At 43.3% G+C, this 19850-nt stretch overlaps 1 protein-coding gene across 2 annotated transcripts in view; it reads right to left on the reverse strand.

Annotated features, from left to right (window-relative positions):
- Positions 1–19850, reverse strand: part of HYDIN (HYDIN axonemal central pair apparatus protein) — a gene marked incomplete at both ends in the record, with an annotated part of 302437 nt that overhangs the window by 41177 nt on the left and 241410 nt on the right. For both annotated transcript variants that reach the window (XM_080829076.1, XM_080829075.1), the window contains 10 exons: positions 81–178; positions 2519–2679; positions 5351–5569; positions 7772–7914; positions 9411–9689; positions 9913–10015; positions 13537–13726; positions 13821–13972; positions 14751–14986; positions 15667–15871. In XM_080829076.1, coding sequence (XP_080685202.1) covers positions 81–178; positions 2519–2679; positions 5351–5569; positions 7772–7914; positions 9411–9689; positions 9913–10015; positions 13537–13726; positions 13821–13972; positions 14751–14986; positions 15667–15871 — 1786 coding nt within the window. The remainder of the gene's footprint in view (positions 1–80; positions 179–2518; positions 2680–5350; positions 5570–7771; positions 7915–9410; positions 9690–9912; positions 10016–13536; positions 13727–13820; positions 13973–14750; positions 14987–15666; positions 15872–19850) is intronic.

Genomic DNA, 19850 nt, shown 5'->3' on the forward strand with positions numbered 1-19850 from the left:
CTCACTGCTCCATGAACAAGGCTCTCCTATTAACTGGGGACTCAGTTCAAGCCCTGGGTTTTTCCTGTCATTGTGTTTACCTTGGTTATCTGGCATTGCAAAACTGACAGCCTTTGTAGTCTCTTCTGATACCCAGTTGAATTCCAGCTGCACGCTTCCTGAATTAACCAGTTCAAACCTACAGATAGATCAGAGAATGGATTTGAGAAAAGTGCTGTCAGCGATTTTTTTCTGTCTGCCCATCATCTATACTGTTACTTAACTTCTTTAAGTCATCACTGTGTTTCTTAAACATTTTTTCAAAAGGCAAGTTTTAAGCATTTTATCCAACATCATGCATTTGCTATGCTAGTTATATTTTCTTCTAAAACATGTAAAATATGTACATAGCTATTAAAAGTAAAATTATCCAAATGTTTAGTACCAAAAATCATCTGGAACACCACCAGTAAGTACCCTACGCAATGAGCTCTCGGCATGCATTGCTGTAATCCTGAAACATTTCCATGGGAGAGGAATCAAAATGTGTTTCCCTCCTTTAGGTGCAAATTTCATAGTCCCTCCCTTCCTGAAGCATCTCCCACTGGGAACAATGTCCCTGTGGTCAGAGGCTTCTTTACCCCTGCCTGAGATTCCTTCACTGGCTGAGACGTGTCTCAAATTCTGAATTAGTGGAGCCCTTTCTTGCCTCAAGTTTCCCTGCATCTAAGACAAGAACAGGAGATAGAATCTTTCTTCTGGAATCACATTTAAACTTGATCACAATCACAGCAGAAGGATGAGGCTTTGACACAAGAAAATGATTGTCCTAGAGAAAGAAACACAAGTGCTATTCTAGTTTTAGGGAAGTGGTAGGAGTTGAGAGTTTGTGAGTGGGGTGCAGTAGGGTGTAAGAGTAGGGTATAAGGATTAGGTTTCCATTACCCAATCCAGGTAGACCATGCAGGTACGCCCAAAGTCAAGTGCTTGGACCTCAGGGGCTTGTGTTTATTGTGTACTAGTATGAGAACTGGTCATTATCTTAAAGAAAATGTTATAAAGTGGAGAAATCTTGGTGGTACAGAATACTTCTGATTAAAAAGAGTTCTTGGTTTAGATTGGGATTGGCAAACTTTTTTTTTTTTTTTAACAAAGGGCAAGATAGCACTTTTTTTTTTTTTTTTGGGCTTTGTGTACCATAGGTCTTTGTAGCAACTACTCACTTTGCTGTTGCAGTGCAAAAGCAGCCACAGACAACACGTAAACTGATGGGCATGGCCCTGGCCAGAAGTAACTTTATTTACAATGAGAGGCAGCTGGCTGGATTTGGTCCGTGGGCCAAGTTTGCCAACCCCTACTTTAGGAGAAATAGGTATCAGTAGAAGGTCCTACCTCCTGCCTTATCTCTTTTGCTTCTATAAAAATTGGTGAGAACATGTAAAGGGTAACAAATGCAAGTGGAACAAGTTAATTACTAATTCTTACAAAGTTGAAACATTAGTGGTTCACATTTTTGTGCTTGTAATTCTTAAAGAATAGTCTGTCTTTATATGTGCTGTTCTCTCTGTCTAGAAGGCCCTTTCCTTCCTCACTCACTTCTTCACCTGGCTACCTCCTGTTCATCTTCCGCAGTTCAGCGGGGCACCACTTCGTCTGGGGCGCCTTCCCTGCTGAGCTCTCTGCTTCCTGGTTGTCCCCACATCTCAGGCTGTTTTAGGTACTCTCCAGAATACACACACCACCACACCGCAACTATCAATTCACCTATTTTCACCCATCCTCCCCCCGCCCACCATGAGCTCCTTAAGATGGGGGCCCATGACCTCCTGTATTCCCGTGTGTGAGTTCGCATAACTCTTTTTCCTTCTGAGGACAATTTTGGCTACAAGTGAAATTTCTAGCTCTGTTTCCCTGGAAACACGATAAAGGAGAAATACCAGTTGTATTATTAGGCAACCTGTTTCTAGTAAAAATGACCCCTGATTGGTAAATTGCATCTGGTCTGGAGGGAATTATGATTCCTGGAGGGAAGATATAGCTTTAGGGTTTTTTTTTAGTGTAGTGACTCTTGTAACTGGGCATGTCCCCCACAGGGATCCTAGAAGCTATACCTATGGAATGGTTATGAGGAGTGTTGCCTTCTCTAGGTTGTGGGGCTCCTAAGCTGAGACGGACCCACTGCCATCAGTGTGGATATTGTCCGAACTGTGACCTGGGGTTGGGGAGAAAAGAGCCGCTCCTGGTTGGTGGTGTCGACTGCTGCTGCCAGGACGGTCACCACCGGGGACCTGATGGCAGGATGCTGCTCCTGCCGGCAGACTGTGTTTCCTGGCCTATATCTTGACTTCAAGTGGGAACTTCCATAGCTTTGTGGGTCTGAAGGTTTCACTGCTCCTGCAGAGTTACTCTGGTGAGTGCTAAGCGGCTCTGTTGCCTGGTATGTGCTGTCAGAGACGCTGAAGAAATGTGTGGTGAAGGAGTGGGCAGATGATGGAATGAAAGAGCGTTCCTGTGAGGTGGGGGGCTCTGAAAGACTCACTGAAACACTCGGGTCTGGTAAACCAGCGTTTCTTTAAAGTGCACGTTGCTTGTGTGGCATGCATACGAAGCGAAATTCACATTGGCACTGATCTGAAGACGCAGTTCTCGATAGTTCTCTTCTACTACAGAGTGGGCGGGCTCGGGGTCTGTCTCTATTACCTGTAACAAAGGTGGAGCCAGTTAACCCAGAGGAATAAAGTGCTGTGGGGGAGCACGGTACTATATTTTACCCGTGCAAATGAGCACCAACACACAAACTCAAGTTCCAGAATAAATGATTCAGGCAAACCTAAATGACTCCGAAATGGGGAAGGAAACAAATTACTGAGAGTAGTAGGATTGCAGAGACATGAGGTTTTTTGGTTAGATGGACTCAGAAGAAGGCAGAAGAAAGGAAGTCATAAAGATAGGGAGAGATATTAATGAAATCAAGAATAGGTCGAAAACAGAGAGGACCAATGAAGCCAAAATTTGTTTATTTGGAATGACTTAAAAAGTCTTCAGTGAGATTGATCAAGAAAAAAAAAAGGAATAAATACAAATAACCAATATCAAAAATGAAGAGGAGGACATCACCACCAACCCTACAGATTTAAACAAGTGATAGAAAATATTATAAATAATTTTATGAAAATACATATGAAAACTTAGTCAAAGGGCAAATTCCTAGAAAAATAATTTAATAACATTGACTCAAGAACAAATCAAAAGCCTGAAGAGTCCTAACACTTTTAAAGAACCTGAAGTGTAGTAAAAAAAAATCTTAAAGATCTAAATAAAGAGATAAAATTTGTTAATAGAAAGGAGAAATTAATATTGTGAAATTGCTAATTCTTCCTAAACTGACTTATGGATGAAATCCAATTCCAATCAAGCTTCCATTCGTGTTTCCATAGTACTTGGTTAGTGGATTCCAAAATTAGATAGAAAAATAAAAGACCAAGAATAAATAAAACACTTCAGAACAAAACAGTATGGAAAAGGGACTTTCCTTCCAGATAACAAGGCTGACTGTGAAGCTATAGAAGTTGAGGCAGGTTAAAACTGGCATAGGGATAGACAAATCAACAATGAAGCAGAATACTAAGACAAGAAATATCCTAGGTATGTATGAAGTTTAGATGACAAGGGAGTCATGGCAGATCACTAGGAAACAGAAGGGCTAAACAAAAAAGAGGATTTGGCCAGGTTAGTTATCTAGATGGAAAACTGTAAAATTGGGTCCTTGCTTCACACCATACATAAAGTCCATGTGGGCCAAGGGCTTAAATATAAACAGCAAAGTTCTTAAACCTAAAAAAAAAAAAAAGCATATTTTTTCTTTTCTGGTAGGGAAGGGCTTTAAAAATAAGACACAAAAATAATAAATATAGAAAATGAGGTTAATAGATATGACTATATTAAACTTAAGAATATTTTTTGTTCATCAAAAGATACATCAAAAAAAGTAAAAAGCTTTAAATTTGGTGAAGACGTTTGCAGACAAATAGTAGGAAGGAATAGTAGAGTTTATAAAAAATAAAATAACTCATATTAAGGATAAGCAGCTAATTGAAAAATAAGTAAAAGGCATTTATATAAGAGACAACCATTATGGCCAATAATCATATGAAGACATACTCAACTTTATCAGTGGTTAGGGAAATGCAAAGTAGTCCCCAAATGAGACCATTTCTCATTCACATAAATGATAAAAAGCGAGAGGTCTGGCAATGCCCAGTTGTGGAGAAAATGCGTATCAGTGAGATCCCTTTGCCAGTAAGAGTATACATTGGTACAGCCATTTTGGAAAACACTTGGGCATTACCTTGGAAAGCTGAAATTCACATATCCTATGGCTTGGCAATTCCACTTCCAGGAATATAAACTTTTACAAATGAACACCACTTGACATGAATGGTAATATTTACAGAAACACTGTGCATGATAGCAAAATCACAAATAATTTTCAAAAGAAGAATGAATGATAAATAATAATAGAATTTTATAGAGCAGTGAAATTGGGTGCACGATAGCCACATGTGACAATACGGATCACATGCAATCTAACCTTTTTAAAAAACTAAAGTGAAAAACTACAACTAATGAATGCCTGGGTGGCTTAGTTGTTAAGCATCTGCCTTTGGCTCAGGTCACGATCCCAGGGTCCCGCATCGGGCTCTCTACTCAGGGGGAAGCCTGCTTCTCCCTCTCCCACTCCCCCTGCTTGTGTTCCCTCTCTCGCTACGTCTCTGTCAAATAATAAATAAAATCTTAAAAAACAAAAAGAATGCATAGGTTAAAAAAGAAAGAAAAAACACAAAAATCAAGGGAGTAAGTAAACGAGATTCAGTATGGTGATTACATCTAAGAGGGAAGGCAGGGGGAAGGAATGGCTGAGAAGCACACACGTGTTCCATGTTCTATTTCCTGTGTTGATGTGAGTTCATCTCTGTTTATTCTACTATGCAAAAGAAACCAACCAAGGACTGATTAAAAGAGGGGCATTCTTGGATCACAGATGAGATTCTGTCATGAACCAAAGAGTCTAATCTAATTTTGGACACCCAAGGGAAAGAGGAACTGACCGAAAGGTGAGGCCCTGTGCTGTTGAAAAAGGTGGGAGGACTTGCTGCATGAGGCATCCAGACTGAAACCAAAGCTGGACAGATCAAGATGTGTGGGTGGGCATGCAAGTTCAGTTGTCACTTCTGAAATCAAGGTTAAGTAGAATGGGAAACATTTTTTTTCTTTTTTTGTTGGAAGACAATGATGAGACACTGAAGTAGAGAGCAGCAGGCCCCCAGCCCTGGTAGGCCTGGTCAGATCTGTGCCTGATGTCCTCACTCACCTTCCGTTTTGTAGTCAAAGTCCCAGGTGGGTTTCTGAGCACATCCACCCACTTGACCGTGCGCATGCGGTCATCCCAGTCAGGGACCTGCTCTGCAGGGAGTGGAAACGTGATCCTGGACAGCTTACACTTGATCCCCATCTTCTTCAGATTGATGGGCACGTCTGACTTCATGGTCACCACTGTGTCCTTGGCACACCCAGGGTGGAGGTGGCCCATCTGGGGAAGACCCTGGTATTAGTATTTTTGGGAATCTGAGCTTAAGGACTTTTGATATGTGGTGGTGACATTCTAGAGAAGGGGTAGAGCCAAAAATCTTGGCAAAAAATATGTCACTCAAACCTGCCTATGTAGATGGTCTTAAAGATGTATAAGAGGTTCTTAGAAATACAAGACTAAAAATGAAAGCAGCTAATATTTGTTAAACTGTTACTTGCATTGGGCACAATTTAAACCTTTACACAATTCTGCTAATCCCTACAATGACCCAGGGAGATGTAGAGCCATTGCCCCTATTGTACAGGTAAGGAAACTTGTAACTTGTTCGTGGTCCTCCCAAGAATACTGGAAGAACTGGATTCAGCCCCCGACAGCATGGCGCCAGGTACCATACTCCAAACTACCTGTGCTTCTTCATCGATATGATCTGTATGGACCAGGGACAGGCGCACTCAGTATATTCACAGTTCTCAGAGTGTGGTCAGGTGACCTCTGGGACCCCTATGACCTTTTCAGAAGTTCATGAGGTCAAAACTACTTTCATCATAATACTAAGATGTTAGTTGATTTTTTCACTCTCATTTTCTCGTGAGTATACAATGGAACGTTCTAGAGGTTACATGACAGACGATATTGCGGCAGATCAATGGAGAAGCAAATAGGAGAATCTAGCTCCTTCTACTAAGCCAGATATTAAAGAGATTTGTAAAACTGTAAAATAATGCCACTCTTCTCATTAACTGTTGTATTTTGAAAAACATAGCCGTTTTCATGAAAAAGTGGTACTTATATTAACATAAATAGGTTTATTATTTAAAAATGAATAAATATATGTTTTCAGATAGTCTCAGTTTTAATTTCTAATATGGTAACTATCAGCAGATATAACCCACACAAACAAAAGCTTTTTTGAGTTCCTTGATAATGTTTAATAGGGTAAAGGAATCCTGAGGCCAGAAAAGCTGAGATTCACTGAAGTATACCAGATAAATGGGAAATTTAATTTGGTCTATAGCATAAAATCATTTAAGGTTTAACATATATAAACACACAGACATATATATATATAATAGTCCTATAATGTTTCAGACAGATCTAAAAACTTTCCACTGGGAAGTGAAGGGAGAAGAAAGCTTAGTATTCCCAAGGCCACAAATGTGTACGTGGGTGGTGGGGGCGTCTATGCAGGAGTGTGTGTGCCCGTGGGGCACTAAATGCACTATATTGAGCTCATCTCTGCCTACTTTGACTGACACTTTACATCCCTCCAAGAAGCCAAACTCCCTGAGAGCATGCAAAGATTCAAAAGTGACAAAGCCGGTGCCTAGGTGGCTCAGTCAGTTGAGAGTCCAACCCTTGATCTCAGCTCAGGTCTTGATCTCAGGGCCGTGAGTTCAAGGCCTGTGTTGGGTTCCACACTGGGCATGGAACCTACTTAAACAAAAAAACTAAAAAATAAAGGTGACAAAGTAGGGTCCCCAAATCTCCTTGCCCTCTCCCCTTGTCCATGTGTGAACAGACTTGGTGACCAAAACAGGATAGGAGCAGCGGACACATCTAGGTATATCCACTGTTCTGGGAACTCAACAGTGAACTATGAAAAACAACAACTAGCCAGAGGCTAGATCTGCTACCACATTCTCTTAGGCCTTGTGGGACGTCGAGATTTGGTTAGCAATTCATAAAAGGTGTGCTGTGAGATGCTAAAAGAAGGGTCCAGAAAATTCCAGGTAAAACAAAGTTAACTAGGTTTTAGTGTGCTGAATAGCACTGGGCACCTTTAAGAGAAAGATATAATATGCAAATTTGCTCAATCTCAGTTGTTCACAGAACCGACTACCCCCATTTTAGCTTCCAATGAACCACTTTTGCAGGACTAATGCTCTAAAGAACATACACTTCGGGGAACACAGATCTATACTCCGGGACAGGAAGACGAGACCTGTTTTCATCCACACAGGTTTCCGTGGGATTCCTCAACACCAGCCTAGCAACCATCTCGGCAGACCTCATTCTCTGTCCTTAGACCCAAGGAGACATGAACAGTGTCCTCTGGCACCTGGTCTGAGTAAGGGGTAGTTCTTAGGCTGTTTCTCAGCTTGAGAACCATCCATCCCATCCTATGTATTCATGGGAAGAGACCGACTATCAAATTGATGTTGGCCAAGGAAGTCCAGAGAACAGTGAATGGCTTGCACTCACCTGTGGGGAAAAGGAAACTGTAGCTAAAAGGGGCCATTCAAACCGTATCACGTTCACTTGGCTGTGGTTTGTGATTGTGAAGTTCACGTTATAGCTGTTTCCAATGTGGCAGTCCCCAAACTGGATGTGGTCCACCAGAGAAGCTATGGACAGAAGCAGAAGGTCTCTGAGTCGTCCCTGGCCTCCTCCTGGGGCTCACTTCCCTAAGGAGGCTGCACCTGAAAGACACGGGGCCCTACCCTCATGCATCCCTCCCTCCCTTTGATGATTATTCTGGAAAAATTTGGAGTCCCTTAGCTTAAATTTTCCCTCCTTGGGAAATCTATTTGTCTATCTGCCCATCCAGCTGTCCATCCGTCCGTCCATCCATCCATCCATCCATCCACATCCATCCATCTACCTTGGCCCTCACCTCTAAGAGAAAATATAGGGTGCCTACTCCATTTGTTTGCTCAAACAATATTATTAAGGGTGAAAATAAGATAAAATAAAAAAGTCCATGTTAAACTTGAATCATAAATAATTGATGAGTCACTTACAGTATCAGTATGTTCTATACAATATTTGGGGACACACAAATAATAAAAAAAACTCTGCTTTTTATCTGAAATTCAAATTTAACAGGGACTCCTATATTCTGATTTTCTAAACCTGGTAACCCTATTGTAAGTGTGCAATCTGATTTCTGAACCGGGGTTCATGCTGGCTTCTGCTTGACCCCTCACAAGAGAGATGTCACCCGGTAGCCACTAACGGGAGAAACGTCCTATGTGTGAGGAGTGTTGATTTTAAGTCATGTCATGTAGACTGTCCAGTTGTAATAAGGCTTCTGGAAAGATGATGAGAATGTGTTTATCACTCAATTCATACCAATTAGCTATACAATTAGGGTGATTAACAAGTGCTTTTTGAAAATAACGATGACATAAATTTTCTTCCACCACAAAGAACATAGTCAACTAAACGAAGTGCGAGACGGACCGCAGAGGAGCCCATCTTCAGTTTTAACACACACACAAGTCACTGAGGGATCTTGCTGAAATGTAGACTCAGCTTCCGCCAGCCCGAGGTGCTGGGGCAGGCCCGGCCATTCCCATTTCTAACAAGCTCCCAGGTGCTCCTGATGCTGCAGGGCCTCAGACACCAACAGAAGGATGTTCTAGAGGTGCCACAAACCTACACATTCTTTAATTAAAGAAGCCCACAATTTCTCGCGGAATGTCTAGGGTACACGAAACAGACAATGCCGATATAAGCCAGCTGAAAGAAATGGGGAAAACTAGAGAGATACGTGCTCACTTAGCTAATCTGGAATGTGAACTCTGAATTTCATTTATTAGCTATACTGGAATTAGCTAAAACTCTAAGCTCCCCAAGGTGGAGACTCTCTTCTTACTCTTTAAAATTCCAGGGCTCAGCAGAGTGCCTGGTTCAGGCATGTTGATGCTCAAGAAATGTTCCTTGAGGGAACATGTGATTGAAAGCATTGTCTGAGCCACAAATGAAGGGGCATACAGTGAGGAAGAGGAGATGCTCTCCCAAATTCCCAGGAAGCTGGCTGAGCTGTTATTTAAATTTCACTCTTATTTAAAATGGCCTGAGCCGACTGTTATCAGTACCTCACTTCCATTTCTCTCACCTGTTACCAAGTCTTCCATACTATTTTCCTCAATGATCTCAGAGATCTCTGGGGTCTCAGGGCTGCCGGAAAGCACCAGCCCATGGATGTTGCCCAAGGTGACGTCATCCTCATAACCTTCTCCCACCATGTGGATGATTGTCTCCTCATACTGGTTGTCGACCACGGACAAGTGGATGGTGCCTTTCATTCTCCCAACCTTCTGGGATTGGAAAACGACATCGAATCCAGCTGTGTTTCCAGGAGGAACAACCAGGGAGGCCGTGTGAGCTTTCTTTGCTGCAAAAGAGAGAGACATGAGATTTAGAACTAGTTTAAAGGAAGATGTAACCAGAGAGATCCTGACTCAAGGGAGGGCAGCTTTATGTGGGAGTGAGCCTTACCTACAGAGGCCCCTGGTGATGAGACTGAGTATCCTACTGTGGCTGGGTCCTTATTAGTTCCCTAATAAAACAGCTCCTGGGACCCATCGCCCTCCAGAAGCTACATTCCCTCTACCTACCTTTGGCATGTGGTTTGTTCTCCTCTGTGATGTAGATGTAGGAGGTGGTGGGGATCCCTTTCAGGGAGAAGACGCCTAGTTGGTCCCTCAGATCGACATGCAGCTGGCATAAAGAAAGCAAGGCTGAGTGTTAAGCTTACAGGCGGGCTCATGGGTTTTGAGTCTGGGTAGAGATACGGTGGTGTTTGGAAAGTATTCAAAAAGTCATTGTGCCCAGAGCTCACTTTTTAAAATTACTTACTAAAAGGGAAATAAAATAAATATTAGACCTGGGGAGGAAAAGGAAAGCTCAGTTCAGCTCTTATTAAACAAGTAAGGAACTGGTGGTCCAGAGACTAGGGGTGACTTTATGATGCTCAAGCTACGTAGTGTCAAGATGGGCTTGCCAAGGCCTCTGCTGCTGACAGAGGCAGCTGCTAAATATACTCTGGAGTAACACAATGGAGATGAATACTCATCATTCTATCAAGGCTTACATGGATATGAGTTCCCCCAAAACCAGTGTCTCCTAGGTGTTAATCCATCAGTTGCCTGATAGTGTCATATGGAGCTGCCTGCCGAGTTAAAAAGAAAACCAAAGTAGGTCTATGGCTTAGGTGAAGAAAAGGGATATTTTCTGGACCACCACAGTGGATGCAAAAACAAAAGCCCTATTTCTGATTTTAGGTCTGAGAAATCAGTTTTAGAAGACAGTCACGCTGGTACCATCATAAATACGATTGAATGATATAAGAAATGAGGCAAAAAGAATAAAGAAATAGTGGTACTACATGGGAAACTTCTGAGATTAAAAAATGATAAGTTTAGAAACAATCTTAGAAAGAAACTATATGGAGGAGTTATCTGACAAATGTTGACATTAAAAAAATCTAGATAAATGGATGGGAATTCGAAATGTTGCTCCTGAGAGCCTAAATACTCTAACAGTAGAAATTCTTCCCAAATAATTCACAGGATTCCTAATTGGACCTTTTGAAGAACATTAAAAGATGATGTCTAAAGTTCATCTGAGAAGACAGATATGTAAAAATTGTCAAGAAAAATTAGAAAAATGGGGAATAGGTGAGCAGGAATTTACTAAATTAGATGCTAGAACATTTTATAAAGCTACAATAATGGAAACCATACAGGGCAATGGGAAACTAGGTAATGTGGATTCAAAACAAACAAAAAACAGGATGACAACAACAGGAAAAACACATTTCTTTAAAGCATCACAGGGCTAAGAAGGTAATGAAGAGTAGCCAGACCAAGATCTGGGAGAGCACGGGAATCCAGAAAGTCTAGCCTACATTTCTGGGCTGTTTTTGACTTGGAGTGCTTGCTGTCTAGAAGAGGTAGGTAGGAGGCTCAGTTGTGCTTTTGATGGCCTCTTGGTGCTAAGAGGGCGAAAGTATTGTGAAAGGTGGGTATTTTCTTTCCTGTAGACTGTGACCCCAAAGAACCTGCCGATAGGACCAAAGGTAGACAGGTTGGCTATAACCCAGCTCGCCCCTACCCCCGGGAAGCAATCTTGCTCTGAGTCCACGAAATCTCAAGCCCTAAAACTAGTTTTAGGTGATCCTAAGTTTCTAATGTCTCAAAGTACTTGGCAGAAGCAAATGAAAATTGTCTCTGAAGAAAAGGAACATCATCTTTAGTGTTGTTATTTCTAAATAATTTTCAGGTATCATACTCAACACGGGATCGAAGATAACTAGGCACATGAGGAGAAAGGACATCATGGGCAAAAATGAGCAGAAATAGCGGATATCAGAAACAGACCCACAGGGAATCCAGATTTTGGAATGACCGGGTATAGATGGCAAAATGGCTGTGATTACTATGTTCAAGAAATAAAGCCAAGTCTGACAGTTTCAGCACAAAGTCAGAAATCTTCCAAACTGACTATATATATTTGAAAAGCAGCCTAATAGAACTTCTAGAACTGAAAAATATAATAACTGAAGAACTCAGTGGAAGGTATAATAAAAATTAGACACAGCTAAAAGGAAAGTTAATGAGCTAAAGACAGGTCCTAAGAGATTATCCAGAATGGAGCCCAGAGAAAAACGCCAAAACTGATTTAAGACATCGATTCCAGAATCAAGAAGCCAGGTGAATTCCGGGAGGGATCAATGGAAAGAAATCCATACCTAGTCACGTCATAGTGAAACCACAGAAGACGAACACAAAGTGAAAATGCCAGACAAAGTCGGAGGAGAAAGATGACCTTAACAGGACATTTTAGACATAGCTGCCGTCTCAGCAAGCGACAGTGGAAACCAGAACACACTGGAATGAAAGCTCTCATCAGCTGGGAGAAAACAACTATCGAGGGAGAGTTCTACAGCCAGTAAAAATGGCCCTAAAAATGAAGAAGAAATGGAGATTTTCAAGTACAAGCTGAGAGAATTCACTGCCAGCAGACCCGCGTTGAGGGAACAGTCCAGGCGGTTTCAGCGGGGAGAGGCAGAGGAGCTCAGGTGGAAGGGGGCGCTGTGTAAGAGGGGGAGCAATGAAAGTGACAAATGTGGGTGAATCTAAATGAGCCTTAACTGTATGAACAACAAAACCCGACAATGAGGGGCGCCTGGGTGGCTCAGTCCGTTAAGTGTCTGCCTTCAGTTCAGGTCACCACCCATGGGTCCTGGGATCGAGCCCCACCTCAGGCTCCTTGGTCGGTAAGGAGTTTGCTTCTCCCTCTGCCTCTCCCCTCCCTTGTTACTCCTGCTCTGTCTCTCACTTTCTCTCTCTCTCTCTCTCAAATAAATAAAGAAGTCTTAAAAAAAAATCCAACAAGATAGTAAGAACATCTTGCAGTGTTGAAAATATAGAGAGAATCCAAAGCCTCCTGCGAGCTGTCCTTACTCTCCCTTCTATTTTTATCTCCCACTGCTCTTCCGGCCCCTGCGCTCTCACGTTGCTGGGGGCCTACGAGTTCCTGTTGTGTGCCGGACACATTTTTTGCTTCTGTGCCTTTGTCTGAATAGTTTTCTTTCCCCAGCTGGGATGCAGTCCCTGCCACGCGCCCTTCCTGAAACCCAGCTGTCCTGCAATGCCCAGCCTCTGTGTCATTTTAGAGTGAAATTTTCCTTGATTCCCCTAGATGGGAGTAGAACATTCTCAAAAGTCCTGCAGTTCTTCGTGGAATCCTTACACAGTTTATCACCTTTTTTTTTTTTTTTTTGGTAAAACACGGATGTGAACAGAAAAAAAATAATCAAAATAAAACCACAGTTTAATGGCTGAACCAAGAGTCCCCCGAGATGTGGCATCTCTCACCCCTATTGAAGTTTCTTTTGTTTCTTCCTTATTCAAAATGCAAGTTCATTACAGAAAAAATGGAAGGATAAAGAAGACTCCAAGAATACCCATAGTCCTCCCCGCTCGGCTCAGGGTGTATCCCTGCACACGCTTCACACAGGAACTCTCGGCGGGCTGTGTACTCTGCTTTCTTACACTCCTTGAGGCAGACACTCTGGCTGACTCGGCTCTGCGTGTCCCACGCCTTACACAGGTTAATGCGTGAGGGACATCAAAGAAGTCCTCGCAGGTCAGGGATGGCAGAGACCTCAAAGCCGAAAGTCCGACTTCTGAGTCATTCTTCTCCCTTTCTGTCCCACGTTTCGCCCCCCGCAGTACCTGGGCGGGGATGGTGCCGTTGTTCTTGAGGATGAGAGGCAGCTTCTCTGACTGACCAAGCAGGAGCCTCTTGAAGAGGAGCAAGGGGTTTCCATGCTGGTTGCAGAGAACTGGCCGCACCACGATCACCCGAGGGAGGGTCCCTTCCCCGACGATATCAAACCCGAGGCTGCGGTTTCTGGTCAGGTTGCTGCAGGGAACCGGAAGGGGGAGGCCCATCAGCCAGGCGTGCCCGGCATGGCATTCCCTCCTCACCCTGCAGGGAGGGACAGGGGAGCTGGTACCTGGGCAAGCCATCCAAGGTAGCCTCGAAGATACACTGGTAGGTCTGCATGGTCTGCGGGGTGAAGGTCACCGTGGCAAAGGCATGTGAGCGGCTGGCAACACACATCTTATTAGGTTCCACTTCAAAAATGTCAGTGATGCGGGCAATGAGCTGGGGAGGGACAGCAGGGATCAGCGTGTGTCAGCATTTTCTCTGTCCCCCTCTTGTGGCAGGGTTTTGAGGAAGACTGGAGGGACTGTAGGGACCCTGGCAAGGCCTCAAAAGGATTTTTTTGTTCTTAAGGTTGGCCAGTGGGATTCGAGACTTACTCTCCCCTCTTGATTTTAAGCTGAGAGCACTAAGGTTTCTTTGCTCTTTTCAAGGGATAGTGTGCAAATTAGGGAGGAGGAAAATAAATGTCTGCAAATCCCCTGGTAAAAACCTGTCTTTGAGAAATCAGGCTTGTTCCCTTTTTATGGTTTTAGTGCAGAACAGGAAAAAAGCTGCCCCTTCATGTCCAGAAAAAGGTCAGAGAGAAATAACTGGATGTCACCAGGGCCTGAGAGAAATCATGAAAGGGATGAGATCATCTGACATCCCCCAAACCCTCCTTTCCAGACAAATGGGCAGCACGAAGCAGTCTGCCCAAATCGGCACTCGTCTTTGGCTCGCACCACAATATTTCATCTATTAGATGCAGAGCTGAGTGTTGGATGGATGAGTGAGCTGCTCGTGGGTGTGGACCATTTTAAAACCCAGAGGAAGCACCCACTGAGACAAATGTCCGGTTTCTTGGGAAACTACCTAGTGACCTCATCTGACTTCCAGCAGGGCCTGAGAGCCAGGTTGTCCCCACTCAGCTCTAGCAGCTCTGCAGCAGGATTTCCAAGAGCTCTTTCCAAGGCTTCATGCCAGCTCTGGTGGGCTAGCGCCATTTGGGGCTGCTTACCTTGTTGGAGATGGGCTTAACGACGATGTTCACATCACACGCGATCTTCCCCATGTTGCTGATCTTGAACCGAGCCTTGGCCTGATGACCCACCAGGACGTTGCAGAAGATGAACTTGTTCTCGTCCTCCACAAAGAGCCCCCCACTCTCTATGGTCTGGAGGATGTTGAGCAGAGTGGCGCTGTTGCAGATCTGGTGCTCCTCAAATATCACGGCATTGTTGTCGGTCACAAAGCCTGGGGAGAAGGAGAGATGAGGCCTGACAGCCCAGCTCCTGCTTTCTGTAATGGCTAGTCTGAAGGTTAGTGTTCTGATGGAGGGTGGTCATAGAGGAGATGTAGGGGATTTCCCACAAGGGGGTGGGAGTGATGGCGCAAATTCTATCTTCTCTTCCTTTTCTGCACAGCTCCTGCTGGCTGTCAGACCCCAACCCTGTGTTCCTCCCAGTGGTAAGGAGAGGTTAGATCCAGGATCTGGGGTGGGCATTTGGCCCATGGTGCGAGGCTGTGCGGTGCCTATAGTCAAAGCAAGAAGAATTTTCTCTGTGCTTTACTTGAATCCTGCTTAGTTAGAGTATGTGCAGTCGCTGACCATTGTTCTCTGTGCATATGTTGTCCACAGGGAATGGCCGGAATTAGTGTTCCCAGGTCCTGTGTCATATCCCATTACACCATGATTCCCAGATAATTCTATTTGTCTGAGAATCCTGGACCAAACTCAGGAAGACTAGGAGTTTCAAGCTGAACATCTTTTAGGGGTATATGCCTTGCAAGTCTTTAAGGAAAAATATGGCTGAAGACACTACAGAAAGTTCTAAGGACCCAAAGGAAGCAGTGTGGCCATATGTGCCAACCACATGCATGGTGGGAGGGGGGGCCTTTACGGGGGGAGGCTGTCCAATCTGAGTGCCCAGTACCTGGTAGACAGGCTTCGGCCAGCAAGCTGTAAGGAATGCCAGCAGGCTGGTCTCTTGGGTCTCGGTCAGATATATCGATCGCTATGAATTCCTCACACCTTCCCACGGGGTCAGCCATGCAGTCGACAGTGATGGCTTGCACTCCTCCCGGAGGGATGGAGCCGAATCCGGGGTACACAGTGAACATGCCGTGGGTGAAACGTGCCTGCAGGAACGATGGAGGGGGTGGGAGGGGTGGAGGCAGAGGGGGTGAAAGAGTCAGAGCCCTTCTACCAGAGCTGTAAGATGGCGTCGGGAGGGACCCATGGGGCTTCTCCTCACAGGCTCTCTCTGAACCCCAGCTTTCTCCCGGAGACAAAAAAAAAACCCCGGGGAATCTTCAGGGATGGGCTCCCTCCGTGCTTCCGTCTGTGCACATTCCTTCTGACCAGCTGTGACGGAGTGCGAGCTCAAGGAAACAGACATACTCCACATTGCACAAGTCTTACCAGATGGGAATCTCCTGGCGGAGGGGCACGGACGGGTAAGGCTGTGATTTCTGAGTCAGATACTCATGAGTCTGAATCCCACCCCTGCTAGATTTTAACTGTTTGACCTTGGGCAAGTGACTTCTCTGAGTCTGTCTATCCATGATATGGGGCTAAAGCCCCTACCTTGAATCACTGGAGGCTTCAAAGGAAGAAATGTGTGTGGAGGCACTTCCCCTAGCATATGGCACAGAATTAGGGCTCAGAAAATGGGATATTATCACACACTCCTCTGGTGCCTAGGAGCTTCCTTCCTCTTCTTTCCCTCACACCCAGCTTCACTGACATATAATAGACATAGGACATTGTATAAGTTTAAGGCTACAATGTGCTGATTGAATACTGGAATATACCACAAAATGATTACCACAATAATGTTAGTTAACATGTATCAGCTCACATAATCACCTTTTGTGTTTTTGTATGATGAGAACATTTACCATCTACTCTCTCAGCAACTTTCAAGTATATAATACAGTACTGTTAACTAGAATCACCAAGCAAATATTAAATCCCCAGAACTAATCACCTTATAACTGGAAGTTTATACCCTTTGACCAACATCTCCCCATTCCTTCAACCACTACCAGAGCCTCGTGATCACATTGGGCCGAGGATAATCCAGGGGAATCTCCCTCATCTCAAGGTTTTTCATAAAATCTATCAACAAAGGTGATCACCTATCATCAGGGAGATGCAAATCAAAATCACAACAAGATACCACCTCATGCCTGTTTGAATGGTTAGTATCAAATTTATTATTGTTCACTGTTGGTAGGAATATAAATTGGTGAGAGGGAGAAGGTTTGAATAATAAGAATATGGTTGAATGTTGTCTCAAAGGAACAAAGTCACACTGAAGGCAAAGAACAGCAGAAAAGGGTAGACTCAAAACAGCAAGTAGCGAGAAAGGAATGGTGGTCAGAGAAAGGAACCTTAGAAATCAAGAGTTCAGAAGCACCTCAGTTTCCTTTGATGGGAGATCCAGGGTGTGACCTTGAGAGTGAAGTGTCAAGGTGGGAGAGCAGACAGGGTCATTGGAACGAAGAAGTAGGGTATTAGAGAGAGGCTGCTTCACTGGGAGTAAAGAAGATACAGTGGGCTAAGAAGGCAAAACAAACAAGTGAAAATGAACAAAAAAACCCCAACCCTGAAGATACATATGTTAGAAGGGATGAGAGTTATAGAAACACATGTAGAAAATTATGCATGTTAATTAAATAGAAGGCTTCTGTTGAAGAGGAAAATACTTGAGAAGACATAAAAACCAGTATGTAGAAAATTCAATCCAAATGCAGCCAACAATTACTGATGTCCAGAAAGTGTAGAGTACCTACTTTCTCTTTATTTTTGCCTTGAATGCACATGTGCTGGCTAGAGCTGTGGCAGCTATCTTGGAACCATGAGGAAAAGTCAAGAGACTCACAGACTTCAAGGAGCCTCTAAGCCAACACAAGCAACTACCTACCTTATTTAAACATATCCTAGGCAAACCTAAGAGGCTCTTAACTTTAGAAAACAAACTGAGGGTTGCTGGAGGGGAGGAGGGTAAGGGATGGGGTGACTGGGTGATGGACGTTAAGGAAGGCACTTGATGTAATGAGCACTGAGTGTTATATGCAACTCATGAATCACTAAATGCTACCCTTAAACTAATAAAAAAAGAAGAAAAAAACCCCATATCCTATCTGTTTAGACCACTACTGTTGGGGTGTTACTTGTAGCTAAACATAATCCACAATGCATGAGGAAGGCTTCTAGGAAGCCTTCAATGACTTGTAACAGTTACCAGGAACAACAGGACTTATTCCTTCACCTTTCTGGAGTTTTTCCCTCCACACACACTTCAATTATAGTATTTACCACGTTGTAGATCAATTGCTTATTCATCCTCTGCCTTTCATAAGTGTCTAATAAATATCTCCTCTACATCCATTTAGAGTCATATCAGACAGTGTTCTAATGTTTGCTTTAATTGATAAACATTATTTAGAAAACTCAAGAGGAGGAGGGAAGTCTATTGAATTTACATACATAATTGCCTGCCATGATTTTACTTCCTACATGATGTTTCATAATTCTTTTTTTTAAAAAGATTTTTAAAAAGATTTATTTAGGACACCTGGGTGGCTCAGTTGTTAAGCATTTGGCTTTGGCTCAGGTCATGATCCCAGGGTCCTGGGATTGAGCCCCAAATTGGGCTCCCTGCTCAGCAGGAAGCCTGCTTCTCCCTCTCCCACTCCCCCTGCTTGTGTTCCCTCTCTCACTGTGTGTCTTTCTGTCAAATAAATAAAAAAAATCTTTTTTAAAAAGATTATTTATCTGAGGGGGTAAGAGGAAGGGCAGACTCCCCGCTGAGTGCAGAGCCCAGCATGGGGCTCCATCTCACAATCCTGGGATCATGAAGAAACAAAATCAAGAGTTGGACACTTAACTGACTGAGCCACCCAAGATTTTTTTCCAAGAAATCTCTGCCTACAATGTGGGGTTGAACTCAAGACCCTGAGATCAAGAGTCATATATGCTCTATCGACTAAGCCAGCTAGCTCCCTCCACAATTCCTTCTTTTATTATTTACTTTCTGTTCAGAGAACTTCCTTTAGCCAGTTTTTTGGGAGAGACCTGGTGGTAACAAACTAATTTTCCTTCATTTTAGAATACTTTAATTTTCCATTTATTTCTGAGGCATATTTTTCCTGTATGTAAGATTCGGGCTTCACAGTTGTCTACTTCCTGCACTTGCAAAATGTTGAACCACTTTCTTCTGGCCCCTATGGTTTTTGATAAGAAATCTGCTGCCATTCAAATAGTTTCCCTTTCTATACGTAAGGTCATTCCTCTTTCACTGGTTTTAAGATTTTTTGTCTTTTGTGTTGAAAAGTCTGACTATGATGTGTGTGGGTGTGGATTTGTTTAGGTTTCTTTTCTTTTCTTTTTTTAAAGTTTATTTATTTATAATCTCTATCCCCAATGTGGGGCTCAAACTCATGACCCAGAGATCAAGAGTCACATGAGAACACTCTCTACCAACTGAGCCAGCTAGCTGCCCCAGGACAGGGATATTAGATTTTTTCCACAGGTCCTTCAGGGTCTGCTCATTTTTTAATTCATTAGACTCAAATAGATTTTTCAATAGAACTCAAAACAGAGTTTTTTTCTTCTCTTGTTTAGATTGGGTAGAATAATGGCTTCCCAAAGATGTCCACATCCTAATCCCTGGTACCTGTGAATATGTTACCCTACATGGAAAAAAAACCCACTTTGTTGATATGACTAAATTAAGAATCTTGAGATGGGGAGATTATCCTGTATTATCCTGGGACCAGTGTGATCACAGGGGTCCTTATATGTGGAAGGAGCAAACCTAAGAGAGTTAGACGGGGATGTGGCTATGGAAGAGGCTGGAGTCATGTGATGTGAGAAGAACTTGATCCATCATGGCTGGTTTTAAGGTTGGAGGAAGGAAATCATGAACCAAGAAAGACAGGTGTCCTCTATAAGCTGGAAAAGGTAAGGAAATGGATTCTCTCCCAACGTCTCCAGAAAAGAACACAGCTTTGCCAATACCTTGATGTTAGCCCAGTGAGACCTATGTCAAGCTATGGAAGTATATCTATGGAAGTATAAGCTAAAAAATTTGTATTGCCCTAAGCCACT

The sequence above is a fragment of the Martes martes genome (assembly GCF_963455335.1).
Source record: "Martes martes genome assembly, chromosome: 17".
Lineage (NCBI taxonomy): Eukaryota > Metazoa > Chordata > Mammalia > Carnivora > Mustelidae > Martes > Martes martes.